The sequence below is a fragment of the Nyctibius grandis genome, chromosome 25, assembly GCF_013368605.1.
Source record: "Nyctibius grandis isolate bNycGra1 chromosome 25, bNycGra1.pri, whole genome shotgun sequence".
In the NCBI taxonomy this organism is placed as follows: domain Eukaryota; kingdom Metazoa; phylum Chordata; class Aves; order Nyctibiiformes; family Nyctibiidae; genus Nyctibius; species Nyctibius grandis.
The window spans coordinates 959,439-980,654 of NC_090682.1; the positions used below are offsets into that span (position 1 = coordinate 959,439).

At 51.7% G+C, this 21,216-nt stretch overlaps 1 protein-coding gene across 1 annotated transcript in view; it reads right to left on the bottom strand.

The window, feature by feature from the left end:
* KIRREL3 (kirre like nephrin family adhesion molecule 3) overlaps positions 1 to 21,216 on the bottom strand; it is a 110,353-nt gene that overhangs the window by 26,962 nt on the left and 62,175 nt on the right. The window contains exons 5-7 of the mRNA XM_068418138.1: positions 19,706 to 19,863; positions 16,456 to 16,606; positions 9,526 to 9,631 (exon numbers count right to left, since the gene is read on the bottom strand). Coding sequence (XP_068274239.1) covers positions 9,526 to 9,631; positions 16,456 to 16,606; positions 19,706 to 19,863 — 415 coding nt within the window. The remainder of the gene's footprint in view (positions 1 to 9,525; positions 9,632 to 16,455; positions 16,607 to 19,705; positions 19,864 to 21,216) is intronic.

The following is a 21,216-nucleotide window of genomic DNA, read 5'->3' on the forward strand; positions in this document are numbered from 1 at the left end:
TCCCTTTTGGGTCTTTCTAGGACGGGCTTTGCAAGGCTAGGTGCTGTCTACACCAAACAAGCAGGCCAGGACAACTTCATGGCCTGACTTCCCAGCCGAGGAAGACCGTGTGACATTTGCCCAAGCTCAGGAGATGACCCACATGCCAACATACGGCAGGATGAGCCCTCTGACTGCCAGTGTCCAAGACCAGACATGTGTACTGGGGAAAGTACTGGGACACATGTTCCTGGGGGGCGAGCGGGACCCAATGGGTTTATTTTGGGACGCCAGCACCTACTGGGTTTTCTTAGACTCATGCCATGCATGTTGGCCTATGTTTGGTAGCACTCCTGACAGCTCTTTCAAGCAGACACATTTCCAAGGACACTGCTTGGGGAATGAGTCAAATGAACACCACCTAATGCCCATCGCAATCATCAGATCACCAGTGGTTTACCGGAGCAAAGACAGTGATAATAGATGCTAAAAGCTTCGTCCTCCATTTAAACACCCCTCTAACCTCTGAAATCTGCAATAAAGGAGCAAAGAGGGAATCAAGAAGCGAAATCCTTTAGCAAAGCATCTGCAGGGCTGAGGTGCCTTCTTGCACACATCATTCACACCTTGCTTGTCCCTGGCCATGTTCCCCACCCTCTGGCATGAAAGCAGAAAAACCTCAAAGGGAGCTGAAGGCCTCTTAAATCAACGTCCTTCGCGGCTCAGAAGCCGTAAGAGGATTCATTATTTATATCGCAGAAGCACAAAAGCTTAGCATATTTTAAGCTGTCTGAAACGACTTCAAGGCAACTCTTCCTCTCTCTTCTTTTTTTTTTTAATAAAACACATTGAGATGTCTCTGAATCGAGCGGCAGGAGGAAACTCTTATTCTTCCAAAAGAGAAAATAAAAACAGAAGAATTGAGGGAAGGAAAGAAAGAAAGAAAGAAAGAAAGAAAGAAAGAAAGAAAGAAAGAAAGAAAAAACCCCTGTGATCCACTTTAGGATCACCAAGGAGCACCCATCAGGGGATGTTCCCTGTGAGATGCTGGCATAACCCTTCAACAGACTCTTCCCTGACGTTGTGTGGAGGTTACGGCAGCAGGAGAAGTGCAGGAGGCATCTCTGCTACTTCACAAGTACAAGCACACGCGGCCGTATCCTTCAGAGGCAGCAGGAGAGGAGGTGCTGAGTGCTGGGTGTCTTTTTTTTTCCTTCCTTCTCCCCCTTTTTACATTTTCAATTTAGTCACAGCATCTCTAATTTCCTTAGATCTGAAGCCACCTCGTGAGACTGGAAGGGAACGATATAGAAGAAAGATGAGGGGGAAAAAAACCGCCGGTAATCTTGTAAAAGTCAGTTTTGAAAAAATCAATTTTCTTGTGTGACAAGATTTGCTTAAGGCTTTTCGTTCTGTGAAATCAGCCCATCATCCTGCGGGAACGCATGAAGGAAGTGGCAAGCGTGGTCTGGAATAACTCCGATTAAAGACCGCTAAATTAGGCTTGAGAAGCTGCCACTTCTCCTTGCAAAGGGAGAGGAGATCTGGGCAGAGGAGCCAACGATGCTCCCTTCCCAGTCACCTTCCTGGTCACCGTGAGCCTGTCTCCAAGGAGAGGTGACCAACGAGGCTGGGAAAACACAGCCCTCAGATCTCTCTGAACCCAATGGAGCGTTAGGAGCTTCGCTTGGTAGCGAACAAGATCTTGAGATCTGGGTGCAAAGTTTGGTTTTGGAAGGAGAGGTTTTGGAGACAACCAGTTTTGGGGCTGCCAATGCCCAACGGGACGTTGGTGGTCCTGGCCGGGATGGGGATGGCCACCACCATGGTGCACCCCACCCCATGTTTCAGTGAGTCCTCATAAACCCCTCCGCCATCCCCCTCTACTGGAGAGGCTCCATCCAACACAGCGTCTTGGGCTGTTGCTTCATCACTCATTTAATTTGGTACCTTCAATTATTTCTACGTCAGGGCGTGGTGCTCAAGAATACAAAGCACTTTCCTGTCCCCCCATCTTTTTTCCCCTTTCCAGCCATCAGACTCTCTTCTCCTCTACGCTCTCTCCTAATTAGTTTGAGCTGCCTTCAAACATCTCCCACCCGCTTGTTCCCATTACCCTGACAAGCCAGGGAACGAGAAGACAAATCTCCCCGTCCTCACACCTCCGTGAGCGAAAGGAGACACTTCCAACCTCATCTTCCTGGTCTCACCTGAAGCCACGTGCCTTGGCAGAGCCCCCCCGGCAGCCCAGCTTTGCTTCCCAGCTGCGGGGATATTTATGCCTTTTATTTTATTTCATTTTTGCTTTTTAAAGCTTCTCTTTCTCTCTTTGCCTGCCACCCAGCCACGCTTCGCTCCCTGTCAGAGGGAGCTGGCAGATGGGGTTGATGCATCACGAAGGAGATCTGAAGAATTCATTTCCCCTTATTTTTTTTTTTTTCTTTCCTTAGTTTTCATTTTCACTTCAGAGCAAAGGTCCAGTTGTCTGGGAAGAAGCTACAAAGACAAACCCGGGCAGGAAAAGAGAGATAGGCAGGAAAAATGTTACAGTGCCGATAACTTGAGACCTCTGTGTGCTTTGCATTCATTTCAACTCCCACTTTAGCTGCGTTTTGCTATGTCTATAAATTAGATTTATTCCGTCGCCGCTGTGAAATGCCTGCGGGTTCCTTCCCCGCTCCAGCTTCTCTCGCCTCCCTTGCTGAGTTTGGCTGTGGGAGGCAGCAGGAGAGGTGACAGCCCTGCTGAGGGACGGCATATGGACTCCCAGCGTCCTGCCGCTGGACAGACGGCAGCCTCGGCCGTCGGAGGAGGAGGAGCAGATGGGAGCAGGGGGAAGGAAGGCAGCAAAACCAAGGAGAACCTGCACACTGGTGTGAATGAGCACTTCCCCCAAGCTAGGCTGAAGGAGGGAGCTGGTTGGGGGGGAGAAGGTCCTAACCGTGCCAAGAAATGGCTGCAAAACCAGAGTGACTGTTCCACCTGAAGATGCTGAGATGCCTCTCACACCTTGTGAGCTGCTCCCCACATCATCTCTCTGACTGCCGAGGCTGTGAGGGGCCATGTGGGGCTGCCCCGGGTCCCCTTGCTGTCTCCAGCAGAGATGTCCAGGCATCGAGTGTGACACAGCCTGATGGACATTGGGGAGCGTGCCCATGCGCCCATGGACTTCACACCTCGTCTGCAGTCACTGGCTGCTCTGCAGTGTGTTTCAAACCCTTGACAGTCCCTTTTAAATATTAATAGAGATGTGATTGTCATTTAATAAGAGCTTAATATTGCAGATCCCCTCTCCTTGGCAGATACAGCTGGGGAGACAAAAAAATGTGCCAGTCAGGTAGTGGTCTCAGTGATCAGAAGCTCTGGGGGATGCAGGGTGATGTTCACTTTTATTCTGGGCCTTTCATGAAGGGGCAGAAGAAAGTAAGCAACATACCAAACTCCCAGAAGTCATTTTTCAAAGTCATTTGAATTTCATATTAGAATATATTCAGGTCTTATAGTGCCAGAATAGGGAAAATGGCCACTGCTGTGGCTTGGCTGCAGGCAGTGCCAGGCGTGCCCGTTAAACGCATCATTTGCCAACTTCTCCATCAAAAGTTGCCAATGAAATGCATCGCCCTGAATCTCTGCATCAGCTTCCCACCATCCAATAAACCCTTCTGGCCTTTACAGCCTACGGATCTGTGAACATATTCTGCAGCAGCTGAATGGAAGAGGCAAGGACAACTTTGGTGTCATGGAAGAGCATTAACCTTTAAATACGCCTTCCACCTGGGAGCAGAGATGTTGTGCACATCCAGAAGCCAAGTGAAGGAGCTATGGGGAGCTAGCTGGAAGAGTGAGATCTGCTTCCAGTGCCTTGGTGATTCTTCCTTCTGCTCAATGGTCCTGGCAGCAGGAAACAATTCCTGAAACCCTTCCTTAAGACCTGAATTCCTTGGCTCTATAGATGAAGCATATGGCTTCATCATGGTCATCTGAGGTAGGATGCATCCATCTATCAGCCCAGTTGTCCTGACTGCCTGGAGCTGAGGGTTGACTCCCTTCACTTGAATCCTGCTTTGGATGCATCCCTGGGGGCAGCCCTCTGGCCTGGGGGACCCTATCCGAAGAGGTCTGATCCCTGAGGAATCAGGGATGGGAACCCCTGGGTACTGCACACCAATCTGTGACTTGCTGACCTTCACTCTGGGCTTCCTTCTCTGCTATAACCACGCTCCTTGGGCTGGGGCTCTCCCTTCTCTCTTGCCTCAGAGATCTGTTTTGAAGAAGTTGGGTCTATGTGTTGAGCCCCTGACTGACTGACTGATGATGGATGTGCTTCTGGTAACCAGTTGGTCCAGCCAGCCATGTTTACTGGGGCAGTGAAGGTGCAACGATTCACCCCGGCCAAGCTAGGGCTGGCCATCTGCTCATTCCCTCCTCCATTCCCCAGCCCTTTGATAAGGCTCTCCCAATCTTGTAATGTTCCTGGCTTTGCTTCTCTTCCACCCAGTGTCACCCAGCAGCAGGTGGAGCTTGCTTGGACCACACAAAATGCAATCCCCCTTCTGCTATAGGATGGGGAAGAAGTGGTGTACCACCGTCCCCTGTTAAAGAAATGCTTCCCAGCTCCTCCTGACCTCTGCTTCTGCTGCAGCATCAGCTGGATCTTCTGCCACGTCCCCCACAATTCTGGAGAGTTGTGTGTGTCGTCCACCATCGGAGGAGCCCAAAAAGCTGAGGGACTCGGCCTCTTGCAATATTCAACTTCCCCATTTTCTTCTGCCACTTTAAAGATTCTCTTTCTTACCACGAGTAATAAATAATAATGGCAAAAAAAAAACCAAACCCACCCCACAGACACACAACAGACATCAAAAGCCAAGAGAAGATTGGCAAATAGAGAGATCTGAAGTGAGCAAAGAGGAGCCCTGGTTGTGAGTCGGTTCACGTAGCCCCGACTTCTGTTGCTTCCCATTAATTTTACCCGCCATCACAGGCGGCAGAACAATGGCGACAGCTAATTACTCTCTCTCCCTTTCCCTTTTCTCGCTCGTTCGCTCGCAGCAAAAAGAAAGTCAGTGAATTCCCAAATTCCCCCTCCCTCCCCATCCCAGAATCGCCCACCGAGAGGCAGAGGCGTGCGGGAAGCGCGTTATTAGGTGCAATTTGCCCGCGCATATGCTCGCTGCCTGGTGGAGCCGCTCGCTGCCGCTGCTCCTCCAGCCTGGCACCGCCGCTACGCGATGCTCTGCCTGCAGCAGCTCCAGGCAAGGGGAGAGGGAAGGGGCAGCTTTCCCCCACCGTCCTTGGGACACCAGGGAGCCTCTTTGGGCTTTCAGCCACGGCGCCAAAGCGGATGGGGACACATCCATGGAGGTGCTGCCAAGCAAGAACCCTGCTGCCAGGGTTAATACCCTCAGTAAATTCGTGGGTGACACCAAGCTGGGTGGGAGCGTTGATCTGCCTGAGGGTAGGAGGCTCTGCAGAGGGGTCTGGACAGGCTGGAGTGATGGGCCAAGGCCACTGTGTGAGGGTCAACAAGGTCAAGTGTTGGGTCCTGCACTTGGGGCACAACAACCCCACGCACCGCTACGGGCTGGGGGAGAGGGGCTGGGAAGTGCCTGGTGGAAAAGGACCTGGGGGTGTTGGTGGATGGCGGCTGAATGTGAGCCAGCAGCGTGCCCAGGTGGCCAAAGTGGCCACCAGCATCCTGGCTTGTGTCAGCACTAGTGTGGCCAGCAGGGCTAGGGCAGGGATCATCCCCCTGGACTTGGCACTGGTGAGGCCGCACCTCGAATCCTGGAGTCAGTTTTGGGCCCCTCACGACAAGCAAGACCTTGAGGTGCTGGAGCGAGTCCAGAGAAGGGCAACGAAGGTGGTGAAGGGTCTGGAGCACAAGTGTGATGAGGAGCGGCTGAGGGACCTGGGGGGGTTTAGCCTGGAGAAAAGGAGGCTGAGGGGAGACCTTCTCGCTCTCTACAACTGCCTGAAAGGAGGGTGTAGCGAGGTGGGGGTCGGTCTCTTCTCCCAGGCAACTAGGAACAGGACTAGAGGACACAGCCGCAAGCTGCAACAGGGAGGTTTAGATTGGAGATCAAGAACAATTTCTTCATCAAAAGGGTCATTAGCCATTGGAAGGGGCTGCCCAGAGAGGTGATGGAGTCACCATCTCTGGAGGTGTTTAAGAAAAGACTGGACATGGCACTTAGTGCCATGGTCTAATTGACATGGTGGTGTCAGGGCAATGGTTGGACTCGATGATCCCAGAGGTCGATTCTGTAATTCATCCTTCTGCCCAAAAGCCCCCTGCTCACGCATCGCTGCGACGCCTCGCCAGCTCTCTGCCCAACTCCTTCCCTCACTGGCCTTTGGTGACACCAACCTGTCCCTGCGCCCAAAAGCAAGTGACAGCCCAGGTGACATCGTGGGTGAACAAACCCCCCCTAGGGAAAAAGATGCTTCTCATCAAGGAATCGTTGCTGCCGGTGAGGAAGGTTTGGGATTTCAGCTCCAGCTTCAGCTGCAGAGTGTCCTCAGCTAAGAAAAGAAGCAGAGGAGCCATGTCTCCAGCAAAGGACACCTTGCCCCAACCCTCCCTGCCCACCCAACATGATGATCTTTTAGGTCTTTACAATTCTATGATTCTATGAGTGGTCCTCAGTCCTGGGGCTTTAAACATCTCACCCCTTTACCCACCTGCCCTCCATGGTGGAGGTGAGGTGCAGGGGGCTCCTTGCTTGGATGTCCTGAAGCTTCAGTGCTTAAACACCTGCTGCCTTTATAGAGTTAGTGAAGAGCTTTGGGATCTTTTGGAAGGGAAACGAATCCCTCTCGCAATCAATCAGAGCTGTTAAGCGGAAGGAAGCCCCGCCGAGCGCCGCTGAATCCTGTTTGCTTGTCACAGTGGTAGGGAAAAAGCTTTGTGTGATGTTAAAATGTGAAGGGAACTTAAGAAATAAAAAACCCAAAGTGCTTGAGGTTTTCATGGCTCTGTTTTTCCCCCCAAAAATCCCTTTTATGAGAAAGCATAACCTGAAAAACCTGTGCAATTAGTTTCGATAGTAAAGTCTATCATGAAATGAATCATGAAGCAGCAAAGCAGAAATCCCAACGCTCAGGGAAGAGGACGGGTGATGAGACACATGGCCTTGGGATGGGTGAGAAGGAAAGAAGAGGGCTGCAGGTGGCACTTACTGTTACAGGGGACAGCTAACGAGACGGCACCAAAGATGGGAGAAGCACGGCGGGTCCATCTGCTGTTCGGTGGAGAATCCAGCATGGCTTTGGCAAGGGAGAACCATGGACCCAGAGGGTGGAAACACCCAAGAAAAAGGAGAAAATGCGGGTGGGAGCCTTCAAGGCTGCTCCACTGCCCAGGGGATCAGCCCAGGGTGGGTTCAGAGATGACGTGACAGCCCCTGTTGCTGAGGATCAGGCCAGATGCCCCCTCTACAGAGCAGAAATTTTGCCACCTTCTTGGTGGCACCTTGCCACCGTCTGGTTCCTCGGCCAAAGGCGGTTGTTTTGCCTTTGACTGTAGCAGAATCAATCACGGCGCAAGACCCACGTGGGACGTTCGCCCAGATCCTTCCCTCAGATTGTCACGCGCTTCGTTTTCCTCCTAACTGTAAATACGAAAACAGGGCTATTTGTATCCTTGACGTTAATTGACTTCTCAAATTAATAACTCTTCGGTGTAACTAGCAACGCAATTATTGCTTTGTTCTCCTGATAGCAGATATCCAGCCGGAAGGAATCGTTCCTACCAGCAAACTCGATTGTACTAATTAAGCCGTACGAGCCTAACAGGAGGCGGGTCATGGTAACCTGTCCCCAGAGGTGCCTCCTCTGTTATTATCAACTGACGCTGTTGCAGAACCACAACTGATTGCACGTCTGCGTGTGCACGCTCGTAACTCCAAGGCAGGAGCGATGAGGGGCTGATGGCAGCCGTGGGACCGGGGTGTACCTGGTCGCTGTGCATTGGCTCTGAGCTGGCTCAGACACGGGCCCTTCTGACCATGACCTGGAGCCAGGAGGCTGAGCATGACGCTCTCTTCTCTCAAAGGGTGCTGACAACCCACCCTGCTTTCCATACCTGTATTTTTGTCAGCTTAGACCTAGAAACCCTTGAGAGAAGCGGCGTTTCCTAATGTTAGTATCTCTCATATCCATACCCAAGAGCCCACGGCAGCGATTCTGCTCGGTGCAGACCTGCTGCTGTTGTGAGTGGTGCAATTCCTCCTCCTGTGATAGCCTCTTCAGTGCCAAACTGAGCCCCTCAACTGCTCGTTCCCTTCTCCAAGCTCACCGGAGCACTGATTGAAGACCCCAAGTGGTAACGACGACCCTACCCACTCAAGGAGGATGTCCCACTCAAAGAGATTGTCCCACTCAAGGATTGACTGTCCCACTCAAGGAGAATGTCCCACTCAAGGAGAATGTCCCACTCAAGGATTGACTGTCCCACTCAAGGAGAATGTCCCACTCAAGGAGATTGTCCCACTCAAGGAGAATGTCCCACTCAAAGAGAGCCCATCCCCTATGTACCCCCACGTCTCCAGCCCAGGCACCTCTGCTCTGGCCCGTTCTGAGCTCTACTCCACGTTGCTGGGGTTAGAAAGGCTGACGGTGGTTTAAGGGTTACACGGAGACGGCGATGGAGTTGTATTGTTCAAATCATAAAAGAGCATGCAAAAAAGAAAAAAGACTTTTCCCATAATAGACTTTTCACTCGGCGCGTTTTGCTCGTTACGTCCCCAACCAGATGGCTCCGCCAGCTCGCTGCCAGGCCTCTTAATCCACTCCAAAGCGCCGATGAATCTCTGACCGAGCACTTGCTGCACGCAGCAAAATGTAGCAGACGGCCTAACGCACAGGCAGTCGGAGCTTCTCAACATGTAACAACATCATCAAGGCAAGAGCAGCGTCGGGGAGCCATCGGAGGAAGAGAACTGTGCCACAGCAGGTCTCTGCTGCTCTGTGGGGGTCAGTGGCTGTGCCTGGCTCCAGCCATCGCATCTCCCGGGTGGAGGAGTCTACAACTACCTGAAGGGAGGGTGTAGCAGAGTGGGAGTTGGCCTCTTCTCCCAGGCAACTAGCGATAGGACAAGAGGACACAGCCTCAAGCTTCGCCAGGGGAGGTGCAGGTTGGACATTAGGAAGCATTTCTTCTCAGCAAGGGTCATTAGCCATTGGAAGGGGCTGCCCAGGGAGGTGGTGGAGTCACCATCTCTGGAGGGGTTCAAGAAAAGACTGGACATGGCACTTAGTGCCATGGTCTTGTTGCCATGGTGGTGTCAGGGCAATGGTTGGATTCTACGATCCCAGAGGGCTCTTCCAACCTGATTGATTCTGTGATTCTGAGGACAGCCATGGGGATGAGCTAGAATGATAAACATGGGAGCAAGTGGAATAGCCACTAGAAACGGCAGCCAGAGCTGCTCAGCGCTCTTGGGTCACCTGGAGGAAATAACTGCACGGTGGGGAAGGTGAGAAGCTCTCAGTGGAAGGCTGGAGCGAGATGTGAGGTGCCAGCGAGCGGGGCGGCCGCCTTACCGGTACTGGGTGACGGCAGGGTTGGCCTTGGCGGAGCAGTGGAACTTCACAGTGTTATCCTCTAGGACCGGCTGCGGCTCCACGGACAAGTTCACCAGGGGTGGATCTGCAGAGAGAGAGAGAGAGACAAGGCCATGAGTGACCCAAAGACACGGCGCAGCACCCCCTTTGCCAGGCTTCCGAGGCTGGAAAGCAAAATTTGATCATGGCAAAAGCCTCGAGACTCCTTGATGCTGTGATATAATGTCTGGGGCTTTGTAAGACAGGCTTGTGTCACGCACGCTGCTCCCGTCTCGGAGGGCATCAGTAAATAAGACAGAAAGGGGAGCCACGCACATCATCCGACGGAGCATTTCGCTTCAAAAACATTCACGCCGGCTCTGATTCCCGTTTAAGGCAATCATCTCCCCTGCTTTGAACAGCTCCCGTTTAATATCACGCCGCGTAACGACGGTCTTTTGTCTATCCGCTAACTTGAAAGCGGCATTTCTGCTCTTTCATCAGCCTAATCGTCTCCGCCAAGTCCTTAGTGGTGTCACAGGCCTTTCGGTTCTTCCCACTGGTGTGTGGTTTCTCCTCTCCTTTTTACATGATAAGCGTCTAAATGCTTTAGTAACAAATAAAATTTAGGAAAGAACGGATGAAAGCAAGCGAGAAGAGAAAAGGGTGCAAAGTTTAGATGGGGAATAAGAATATCCAGAGTTATTTTAATTTTTAATGATGTCTGAGAGGGGGTGTAAGCCCTCCAGCTTTAGGTTTTAAGGATGGGACCTCATTTGAGGGAAAAAGCAGAAAGAAATCACAGAATCACAGAATCAACCAGGTTGGAAGAGACCTCTGGGATCATCGAGTCCAACCGTTGCCCTGACACCACCATGTCAACTAGACCATGGCACTAAGTGCCATGTCCAGGCTTTTCTTAAACCCCTCCAGAGATGATGACTCCACCACCTCCCTGGGCAGCCCCTTCCAATGGCTAATGACCCTTTCTGAAAAGAAATGCTTGCTAATGTCCAACCTGAACCTCCCCTGGCGAAGCTATGGCCTTGTGGAGAGGTTTTCTAGGTGCCTGAAGAACCAGTTGTCCCATTGGAGACTGCACTGGGGCTGCGAGGAGGAGCTGAAGCTGGCTCATCGGTCTGGCTAAGGGGCTCTCCTGCCCTTAGGGTGGGAGTCTGATGCAGCATGTGCAAAAATACATCCTAAAATGGGATGTGCTACTTGTTCACCTCTGTCTGCTGCCTCTCTCCTCTTCCTAAGTATCTCAGCAACATCTTTCCCAGCTGGAGCATGGGGAAAGGCTGCAGGTGAGCAGCCACCCAAGCAGATGGGGCTGGGGTCAGCCCTGCTGACCTAAGGGAGGTTGGTACCCACCAGCCCAGGAGGCTCCCCTTAGCATCACGTGTGGGTGGGCATCGTGGAGCCCCATGCTTGAGAAGGGGGTCAGCGTCGCAGGGCTGAAGGTGGCATGAGGGACACGGTTCAGTGCCTTAGGGACACAGTTCAGTGACTTAGGGACATGTTTCAGTGGTGGACTTGGCAGTGCGAGGTTAACGGTTGGACTTGATGATCTTTAGGTCCAACCTAAATGATTCTATGATTCTATGATGCTCAGTTTAGCGCTCGGATGCTCTGAAGCCATGAAGCCACGGCTCTAACGCAAGCTCAAGGAGTGCCATTGTGCTTAATAGAGATGAAAGCTTCCCTGCCAGCTTCTCCCTCCACCACCTTCCTCCACCATCCACAAATGAGGGTCCTGTCGGAGAGACCTGGCTCTCTGGCTCAACCCCTCAAGGCTACAGGCTCTAACTGGGCATACTGGTAGGAGAACAGCTTGACTGCCAACTCTCTTCTGGGTACCACTTTAGGTAACAGCAACGAGTTGTCTGAGGAGCTGTGGAGGGAAAAACGATGCTGTCCACAAAGGCACGGGAAGGGCTGGCACTGGCAGAGCTGCAGGGGAGGAGAGGAAAGCAGCACGTCTGTCCATGTGCCGTTACTCCAGCACATGGGGTGGGTTGGGGTGGCCAACACGGACGGGTTGGGGTGGCCCTTTGCCTTGGTGGCGAGATGGGAGAGGGACAGGCAGCGGGTCGGCGGCGTGCTGCAGTGCCTCCACCTCCTCCTCCGCGTCCCCACCTCATTAAGCCCCGTGATATTTACCCAGGCAGAGCCCGGCTTTGTTGCGAGCAAAGCCACCTGCCTTCTTGATGGGAAATGATGACAGGGAAATTATAGGTATTTTCAATTTACCCTAATCTCATTTTAAAATGCGCAATTCAAATGACAATAAAGATGGGCGCAGTTGGGAATATAAATGAGCTTCCTCAACGTAAGAGCCCCGAGATATGTAGTGGGCTCCTAATTCATTTGCAGGCATCCTGACACTTCCCTATTGTTATACAACAACAGCTAATCACCTTCCTTTGTTAAATATGAATCACCCTTCTCTTTAGTAGCTTCCCCATTGTTTGATGGTTTAGTAGCTGTGCCTACCATTTTCAGAGGACTCTCTGTATTAAAATGAGCCCGGCTCCCTCCTGCACTCAAAATATAAAAAAAAAAGAGATTAAAAAGAAAAAAAAAAAGAGCAAAGGAAATGAATTAAAGTCTTTGATCTCGCCTTTCACAAATGGGATTGGGCTTTCTAATATCGCCGTAGCTTCCCCGCGAGGCGGCGTGGGTTTGCGTGCGAGTGTGTTTTGGGGTGTTTTAAAGGCGAAGAAAGCAAAAAAAAAAAAGAGAGACAAATTGTAACTCATCAGAATGTAATTCCACTCGGTTACAATTATAATTCCTGCCTGGCTTCTTGTAATTAATTTGAATGATGGAAGCAGATAGAGGCAGCCTACAGGCGGCCGGGAGGAGAGCGGTGCATGCAAATGCTGCACGCCCAGGTACCGCGGATCCCCGCCAGCGCGCTCGCACTGGGGGACCGGTGTCGTTCCACGCCAGCCGTGCAGCCAGCGAGGCACCTCAGCACAGCCCTCAGCTCCTGATGGTTTAAATTAGCACCTGGGAAATGATGGCTGCGGTCCACGGGCTGCTGGTTCTTGGACACGGGCAGACCCCTCTCCCCTCCGGACCCCAAACATCTTCCAAACATCTACCCTGGATTCAAAAGCAGCCAAATGAGGAGGAATGAGGAGCTGGAAGCAGATTAAGATCACAATCAGGTTGGAAGAGCCCTCTGGGATCATCGAGTCCAACCGTTGCCCTGACACCACCATGTCAATGAGACCAGGGCACTAAGTGCCACGTCCAGGCTTTTCTTAAACACATCCAGAGATGGTGACTCCACCACCTCCCTGGGCAGCCCCTTCCAGTGTCTAATGACCCTTGCTGAGAAGAAATGCTTCCTAATGTCCAACCTGAACCTCCCCTGGTGAAGCTTGAGGCTGTGTCCTCTTGTCCTATCGCTAGTTGCCTGGGAGAAGAGGCCGACTCCCACTGCGCTACAACCTCCCTTCAGGTAGTTGTAGACTGCACTAAGGTCACCTCTGAGCCTCCTCTTCTCCAGGCTAAACACCCCCAGCTCCCTCAGCCGTTCCTCATAGGTCAGACCCTCCAGACCCTTCACCAGCTTGGTCACCCTCCTCTGAAGATGTCTCTTCAGCTCTGGGCTTTCACACTTCCCAGTGGGAAGCACCAAAGAGAACCAAACACTCCAATGCTACAGGACAAAGACAGCAGGAGACCCTCCAACATAGTGACGTGGCCCTCAATTTCCTCATCACCCTGGTCTACAGACCCTCCGCTTTCCTTCTCCTACTCCTACAAAAAAAAAATACAGAGGCAGTCAAACCCTTTCTTGCTGTGAAAAGAAAAAAAATAAGGTGTAAAAATGAGCAACTGCCTCTGTGTGTGCAGAGGCTCGGAGCAAATGGCTTTGGCCAAGCAATAAGCCCGCTCCTCCCCATCCCGGTACGCTGGCTGTGCATTTCCACGGAGCCACTGGGCTCTGGCAGTATAAATAGTTTATTGCATATCAAACTATTAAACATGATTTTAATCCCACTTGTGATGTTCGGCGCATAACTCACAGGAGGCTGACTTTGATGTGGCTGGTGGCACGGAAATCGCATCGAACAGCTGTTCCAGCTGGAGTCACTTAGTGTTTCCATTACAGACCCCGCTCTGGGATATTTTTCAGTTCCTTTTCTTTTTTTTCCCCTCTTTTTTTTTTTGGAAGGGGAGGGATTTATGACTTAGCAATTTCATGTGCCTGCATGAGATTGATGGCAGCCAAACTTCATCTTTGCTTCAGCTGGAAGGGGATATTCTCTCACACCACGTGTAGGAAATAACCCCCATCCTGGCGTTTCTTTGCTGGGTGTGAGCATTTTTGATGTTCTTTCGAGTTGCAAAAGAAAATGAAAGCAGGAGGAGTGATTTTACCAGGCTGCGGCTTCCTGGGAGGGATTATTTTTGGTTGCCTGGGATTATATTGCAAGGCCACCTCTTTCAGACTGTGCAGCTGGGTGACGTTCGCTACGGTGTGAACAGCAGAATCACAGAATCAACCAGGTTGGAAGAGCCCTCTGGGATCATCGAGTCCAACCGTTGCCCTGACACCACCATGTCAACTAGACCATGGCACTAAGTGCCATGTCCAGGCTTTTCTTAAACCCCTCTAGAGATGGTGACTCCACCACCTCCCTGGGCAGCCCCTTCCAATGGCTAATGACCCTTGCTGAGAAGAAATTCTTCCTAATGTCCAACCTGAACCTCCCCTGGCGAAGCTTGAGGCTGTGTCCTCTTGTCCTATCGCTAGTTGCCTGGGAGAAGAGGCTGACTCCCATTTCACTACAACCTCCCTTCAGGTAGGTGTAGACTGCAATAAGGTCACCTCTGAGCCTCCTCTTCTCCAGGCTAAACAACCCCAGCTCCCTCAGCCGTTCCTCATAGTTCAGACACTCCAGACCCTTCACCAGCTTGGTTGCCCTCCTCTGGACTCGCTCCAACATGAAGTGGAGATGTGCAGGCTCCAGAGTGAAATGCAGCAGGTTGTGCTGGCTGGGGAAAGCTCACCAGCCAACAAGTGCTTCCTCCTTCCTTAGCCTTGCAGAAATCACTTCTTTTATTCCCCCGAAGTGCTGTTTCTCTGCTAGATGTTGGAAGAAGACTCATGAAAAGGGCCTCCTTGTCATCGCCGGGGTGGTGCAGAGGGGTACCCAGCCTACCTTGCCTTTGCAGCCAGCCTTACCCATGAGAAACGAGTGGCCCAGATAATTTTTGCTCAAGAAAAGTTCCTTTAGGTCTTCGCAAAGTGAGAGCAGCCAATTGCCTACCAGGTTGGGAGCGAAGGATAACAGACTAGGCAGCGGCTAGAGCTCTTGTATACGCAACAAAATCCACCCCGCTGCAGGCTGGTTAATCCATCTTGGTATTTTTCTATCCCTCCATCACCCATCCAGCACTGGGAAATTGATATCTTCATTAGACCCCATTAAGGACAACACACTTTTAATCACCAGATAGGATATGATTATTAGTACTTTCGCAGCGCGGAGTATTTTAACGTCTCGGAGTGGAAATTGGTGTTCTTTATTGGGGTTTTCTCTTTTCAAAGCAGATGCCATCAGGCTCAGGGATTCAGCTCACGTCTCCCGCCCCAGCACGGTGTAATGATGTCTCTGGCTTCGCGGTGTTTGTGAGAACGCGTGTGCGTCTCCAGCTATTGTCACTGTTTGCCGGCTGTGAAATAACCCATGCTATTATCTCATTTTATCTGGTCGGGTCTGTCAGGACATGCTACCCAGCGACCCAAGAGCCTGTTAATCTTCCAGCAGAAGTCTTAAATGGTGAATTTTCTGCTGCTCTTGAGTTTGTTCAGCCAGTTTTAATTGGACTCGGGAAAGCAGCTGGCATGCTAATATTGAACACCCCGCGTTTGCAAATGGTTGGTAAATACAGCTGGAGGAGTTGTGTGTGCAAATGAAGGCTGGAGGGAGGTCAGGATGAGCCCAAGAGCAACAGCTATTGCAGGAGAGGAGGGAAGAGATCTGTGAAAGGGGAATTGTTGAGGAAGGAAGATTTTGCTTCATGGATTTACAGTAAAGGGTAAATGATGTTGCTCTCGACACACCATTCAGGTGGTGACTGGCACTGGCTGTGTTTCACAGGAGGGAGACTTCCCACCTATTTGGTGTCACACAGAATCACAGAATCAACCAGGTTGGAAGAGCCCTCTGGGATCATCGAGTCCAACCGTTGCCCTGACACCACCATGTCAACTAGACCATGGCACTAAGTGCCATGTCCAGGCTTTTCTTAAACACCTCCAGAGATGGTGACTCCACCACCTCCCTGGGCAGCCCCTTCCAATGGCTAATGACCCTTGCTGAGAAGAAATGCTTCCTAATGTCCAACCTGAACCTCCCCTGGCGAAGCCTGAGGCTGTGTCCTCTTGTCCTATGGCTAGTTGCCCGGGAGAAGAGGCCAACTCAGTGTCAAACCTGCTGTCTCAGCGGAGAACAATACAAAAAACTTACCATGGAACAGCTTGTAAGACTGGAAATGTGTGGTTTTGTACCAGAAATCTTAACAGGCCTTATCTCTAGTACTGGCTGTGTCCAGAGATGCCGCTTGCTCACCCAAACCCATTTGGGATCTATCCGTGCTCCAGAGACCCCAGAGGCCTGGATCAAGATCACCAGCACGGCAGCTCGTGCTGCTTTTGCTCCAAACCATGGACACAAGATGCAAAAGCTGGGAAGCAACCTCTCCCTGGGGGTGTTGGTGTCTGGTGCCCCAGGGAGCTCGGGGCAGATGAGATCTGTCTCTGACTTCACCCTATTAATGTACCAGTAAATCCCAGTAAAGGGAAACACCAACATCCTGCTCCTGGCTGGAGTCAGACCCATGCGGGCAGCCCCGGGGCAGCGATGGAGGCAGCGATCCCCCAGTGACCCAGAGCCGTGTACTCACGCTGGATATCGATGGTGACGGAGGTCTCCTTCCCGCTGGGAATGGCTTTGTTGGTGGCGCGGCAGACGATGTTCTCCCCGTTCTCAATGTCGGAGGGGGCGATGAAAAGGGTGCTCATGATACTCTCCCTTTTGCCGTCACGGAGAAGGGTCTGTGGGGGGAGAAAGAGAGGTGAGAAAAGGCAGTTTCCTACAGGAGAGGGACCCCTTCCCTTGGTCGAGAGCCGTGCCAGGCTTGGCACACACAGAGCCAGCCCTTGCTCGTGGGAGTTTCTCTGCAATAACAGTTCCTCTGGCTGGGATCTCCCAAGAAACCTCAGGGGAACAGCACAGACAAATTTCACCGCGCTTCCTTGGGAATTGGGCACTTAGCTCCCATCTGCTTCCCTCCAGCCCTGAGCTGCCTCAGCCTGGGAAGCGGAGCCCCAGTGAGATACACAGAATCACAGAACCGTTTGGGTTGGAAAGGACCTTTAAGATCACCGAGTCCAACCCTTAACCCAGCACTGCCAAGGCCACCACTAACCCATGTCCCTCAGCACCACATCTACACGGCTTTTAAATCCCTTCAAGGATGGCGAGAGACTCTCTAAGGAACCTGAAGGTACCCAAGTCCATGGGACCAGATGAAGTGCATCCACGGGTCCTGAGGGAACTGGCGGATGAAGTTGCTAGGCCACTATCCATCATTTTTGAGAAGTCGTGGCAGTCTGGTGAAGTTCCCACTGACGGGAGAAGGGGAAACATAAACCCCATCTTCAAGAAGGGAAAAAAGGAAGACCTGGGGAACTACAGGCCAGTCAGTCTCACCTCTGTGCCTGGCAAGATCATGGAGCAGATCCTCCTGGAAACTATACAGAGGCACATGGAAATCAAGGAGGTGACTGGTGACAGCCAACATGGCTTCACTAAGGGCAAATCATGCCTGACAAATTTGGTGGCCTTCTAGGACAGAGTTACAGCACTGGTGGATCCATTGTTGGATCCATCACACAGCGGCCTCGGCCCATCGATCCTGCCTGTCCACATCCCTCTGCAGAGCTTCCTGCCCTCAAGTTGCCTCCTCGCAATGTAAGACAAGCACTTTATTGAATTATGAACACATGGCAGCAAGACTAATGCTGTCACCACCCGGGTTCCTCGTGACACAGCATTTATGCATATAGATTTGTGTCTCTGACAAGGCATGGTGCTGCGAAAGTGTCACCACAATCAGCTGGGGAGAAGCAGGACCAAGACCTATTAGTACGTGATCATCAGGGCCTGAGTGCACCAACAGTCCTTAATTTCCCTAACGAACCTCATCTGGGGCCTCTACCCAAGTCCCCTCCACCCATACGCCCAGAAGCTGTATTTAAGCTCCAGCTTGAGCTTAGGCTCTCCTTTAGGTGTGCTAATATGGATGGGATTTTCTGGCTCATGTCAGAGCTGTCTCATCACTATGGACCTTCTCCAGGTTGCTGCGCTGTGGTTGACCCTGCTATGCCCACCAAATCTGCTCTGCTCCTCTTGTGCTGGTGCTGTGCCCTTGGTGGTAAGGACACTGTGCTGTCCTTGCTTTATGGTCACCCTGTGTGCCCTTCCCTTGTGGAACAGCCCCACTTTGGGTGCTGAGGGTGTGGTGAGCCCCAAGCCTGTGCAGGACCTTCCCCTTGCAGTGCCCTTGAGCTTTGGGTGAGCCTCCAAACCCTGCAGGATCCTCTAATACCCCCTCCTATGGCTATAGGGACCACTCCCTGTCCCCTTCAATAGGGTTGGGGTAAGTATGGGGGTTTTCAGGCTGACCACCCTGGAGCATCACTTTCCCCTGCTTGTTGCAGGGCTGTGTTTGTGGAAGGGCCTCATGGAAACCTCCAGTAAGGCAGGAGAAACTGAGGTTCAGCCTCAGAAACTGAGCTCCTCCTGAGCCCAGGAGGAGGAGAAGATGTTTCCCCCATGCAGAACAGGCTTCCCTTCCCAGACCATCCCTGACAGCTGCTTAAAATGCCATGGAAATGTCTGTACTGCATGTGAGATGGAGCTGCAGCCTGAGAAGCTCTGCTTTGGAAGGTTTCTTTGTTGGCAATATTTTAAAGAAAAATAAAGAGGAGGCATTCTTCCTTCTCTGCTACACTCTACTTGTGGGTCTGAAAGGGAAAGGGTTTAAATGTTGGCTCCCCAGGGCCAGGTCTGAGCAGCGTGCAGTGGAGAGGGAAGGCTTGGGGTGAAGGGAACAAGTTATAAACAACTGCATGTCAACAGCTTGGATTTTAATTAATTCCACTTGATTTGAGAGAGGGAGAGGTCAGTTCTCTCTGGCTTTAATTAGTGCTGCCTCTTGCATTGCACGCAGGGAGATGGGGCAACTTCCCCAGCAGCTACAAGGAAGCAGGAGCTCCTATCAAGGAGCTCTGCAGAGTGACAGGGAGGAGGAGGAGGAGGGTGCTTTGGCTCCTCAGCTTTTCCAAGCAGATCGGGATGAGGCTGGGTGGAGGCTTCGCAGGGGTAGCAGAGGGTGAAATGTTTATTAAAAAAGATCTTCAGGAGCTTGAGAGAAATGCCTTTGACTCCTGGCTTTGAAGTTTGCTTGCATTACAAATGGCTGCAAACTGACCCATTTTATGCCTCGAATTTTCTTCTTTAGAAATTTTCATTAGAAATGTCAAGTGTTAGTGAATCTTTAGCACTTACCAGACATCAGGCGCCTATAAAGAGGAGAACATGTGGGTACCCATTCTGAGTACGCTCTTGATTGCTCTTTGATGTTTTCCTTTATGACCCAATAAAGGCTTTCCGTTTAAATTAAAAAATGCCAACAACCCTGACAATTTTTCATGGAAAATTGCAGTTGGAGGAAGGGACGTATGTCACTGCAACCATCTTTTGATCCAGAGGTTCTGCTACAGCCAAGGTCAGGGCAGTGCTGGCTGTGTGGTGCTGTGCTGTGCAACCCAGGTGGGATTTTTGGGGGGAGAAGTGGGCATGCCAGGCAATGATAAGCTGCGAGAGGGTACAACAAGCCACCCAAATTCAGAGCAGAACCCATTTTAGTGATAGTTTATATCTTCTCACTTGCATCCTCCTGACTGTTTTCCACTCAGCCTCTCCATCTGGTTGTATGGGGCGATGTAGGGTGAGAGTCTGAGCTCTGCAGAGCTGAAGGCCCTGCCTTAGATGTTTTGGGGCTATGTGAAGAGCAGTGCCAGGCCTGGTGCACCTTTCTGAAGCAAGGGAAGAGCACAGTGTGTGTCCCCAGCCCTGTCCTGCCTCACCTTGGAGTAGGTGGCTCCATTGACGACTTCTCCTTTCCGCATCCAGATGATGGAGGCTGCTGGCTTGGCGTTGTCTGCATGGCAGGTCAAGTTCAGGGGGTCTCCTGCTCTCAGGCTGATGATGGGTCCCCCCATAATGACAGGATCATCTGGAGGAACTGCAAGGAAAAAGCACAGAGGAGACAATGTCATTTGGTGGCATCAAACCAACCTTCCTGGAGTTACCTGTGGGGTCTGGGCTGTGACCTCTCAAACTTCTGCAGCTGGTTTTGACAGCAGCATGCAACCCCATGTCACCACATCATAGCCGGCTTGCTTTTTGCTGCTCACATGAAAGCTGTGCCCTGGATCTGAACCACAGCAGCAGAAACTGGCTGAAGTTTTAGAGGGGACACGGGTCAGCCTGAGCTTTGTGGTAATATGAAGGATCAAGCCTGTGGTAGAGAAATCTGTCAAGGGCTACTAAATACTCAAACAGCTCTGGCCCAGGATGTCCCTGAGCTGCAAACTGTGGGAGGATGGAGAGTATTTGAAAGAAATATCCCTGGTTTTCTACTCCTCCCCAGGCAACTACAACTGGCTGAAGCAGGACACAGGGCTAGGAGGGGCTTTGGTCTGACCTCTGTTCCTCTGAGAGCAATTTGGAAGGTAGGTGAGGGTGGCTTGGAGGAGAAGGACAGGGGAGCTGGGTTTGGACCATTACCTATTGCACTCAGGAGGGGGACAGATTATTACAGGCATGGGGAGCGTGGTTTCCAGATGCCTGCCTTTGAAGAGGACTTTCTTGCCAGCCCTCCATCACAGAGGGATGGAGGAACCCCTGAGCACTCCCCTGCTCTGCTTTGATTTCCCTGTTGCTTTCACTCATCCTTTGTGCTGCTGTCTCGCCGCACAAAAGGTTGCAAAACTCCTCTCCTTTGGTCAGACTCCCTCTCTCCACAGTCAGTCTTTGAAGCGTCTCCCTCTGTGAAAGCAGATTTTGCCGGGGGTGTCAAGGAGACGTTTAAGATCTCAACCTTCCTTTGAAACCACCTCAGCCCTGACAGCCTGCGTGAGGCTGTGTCCTCGTTACAGGACGCGGCTTTGCTGGTATCACACAGCCCCTGGGCATCTCTGTTTCTTGTGTTGTGAAGCTCTTCATGCCAGAGACAAGGAGGGATGGAAACAGGGAAGCAGGAGATGAGGGGCACCTGAGTAGGGTCTCCTCTTTTGTGACTAGCTCTTGAAGCCTGGCATCTCAAAACACCCCCAGCATGGTAAGAGATGGGAAATTCAGCTGGAGAAGAGGGGCTGTCCTTTCATCTCTGGTACCCTCATTGGGTCTGCTTTAGCCAAGGTCTGTACAGCTCTCAGTCTAGCTCTTCCCAACCAAATGCAAGTCTTGCTGCAGGTAGACACGCTGCCCAACCACCTCGCGGCCTGTTTCAGGAGTTCTTGGGACCCATGTAGCATTGGGAAGCCAGAAGAAATATGGAGGACTCAGTGGGAAGGCATCCCCGTTGCAGCCCCTC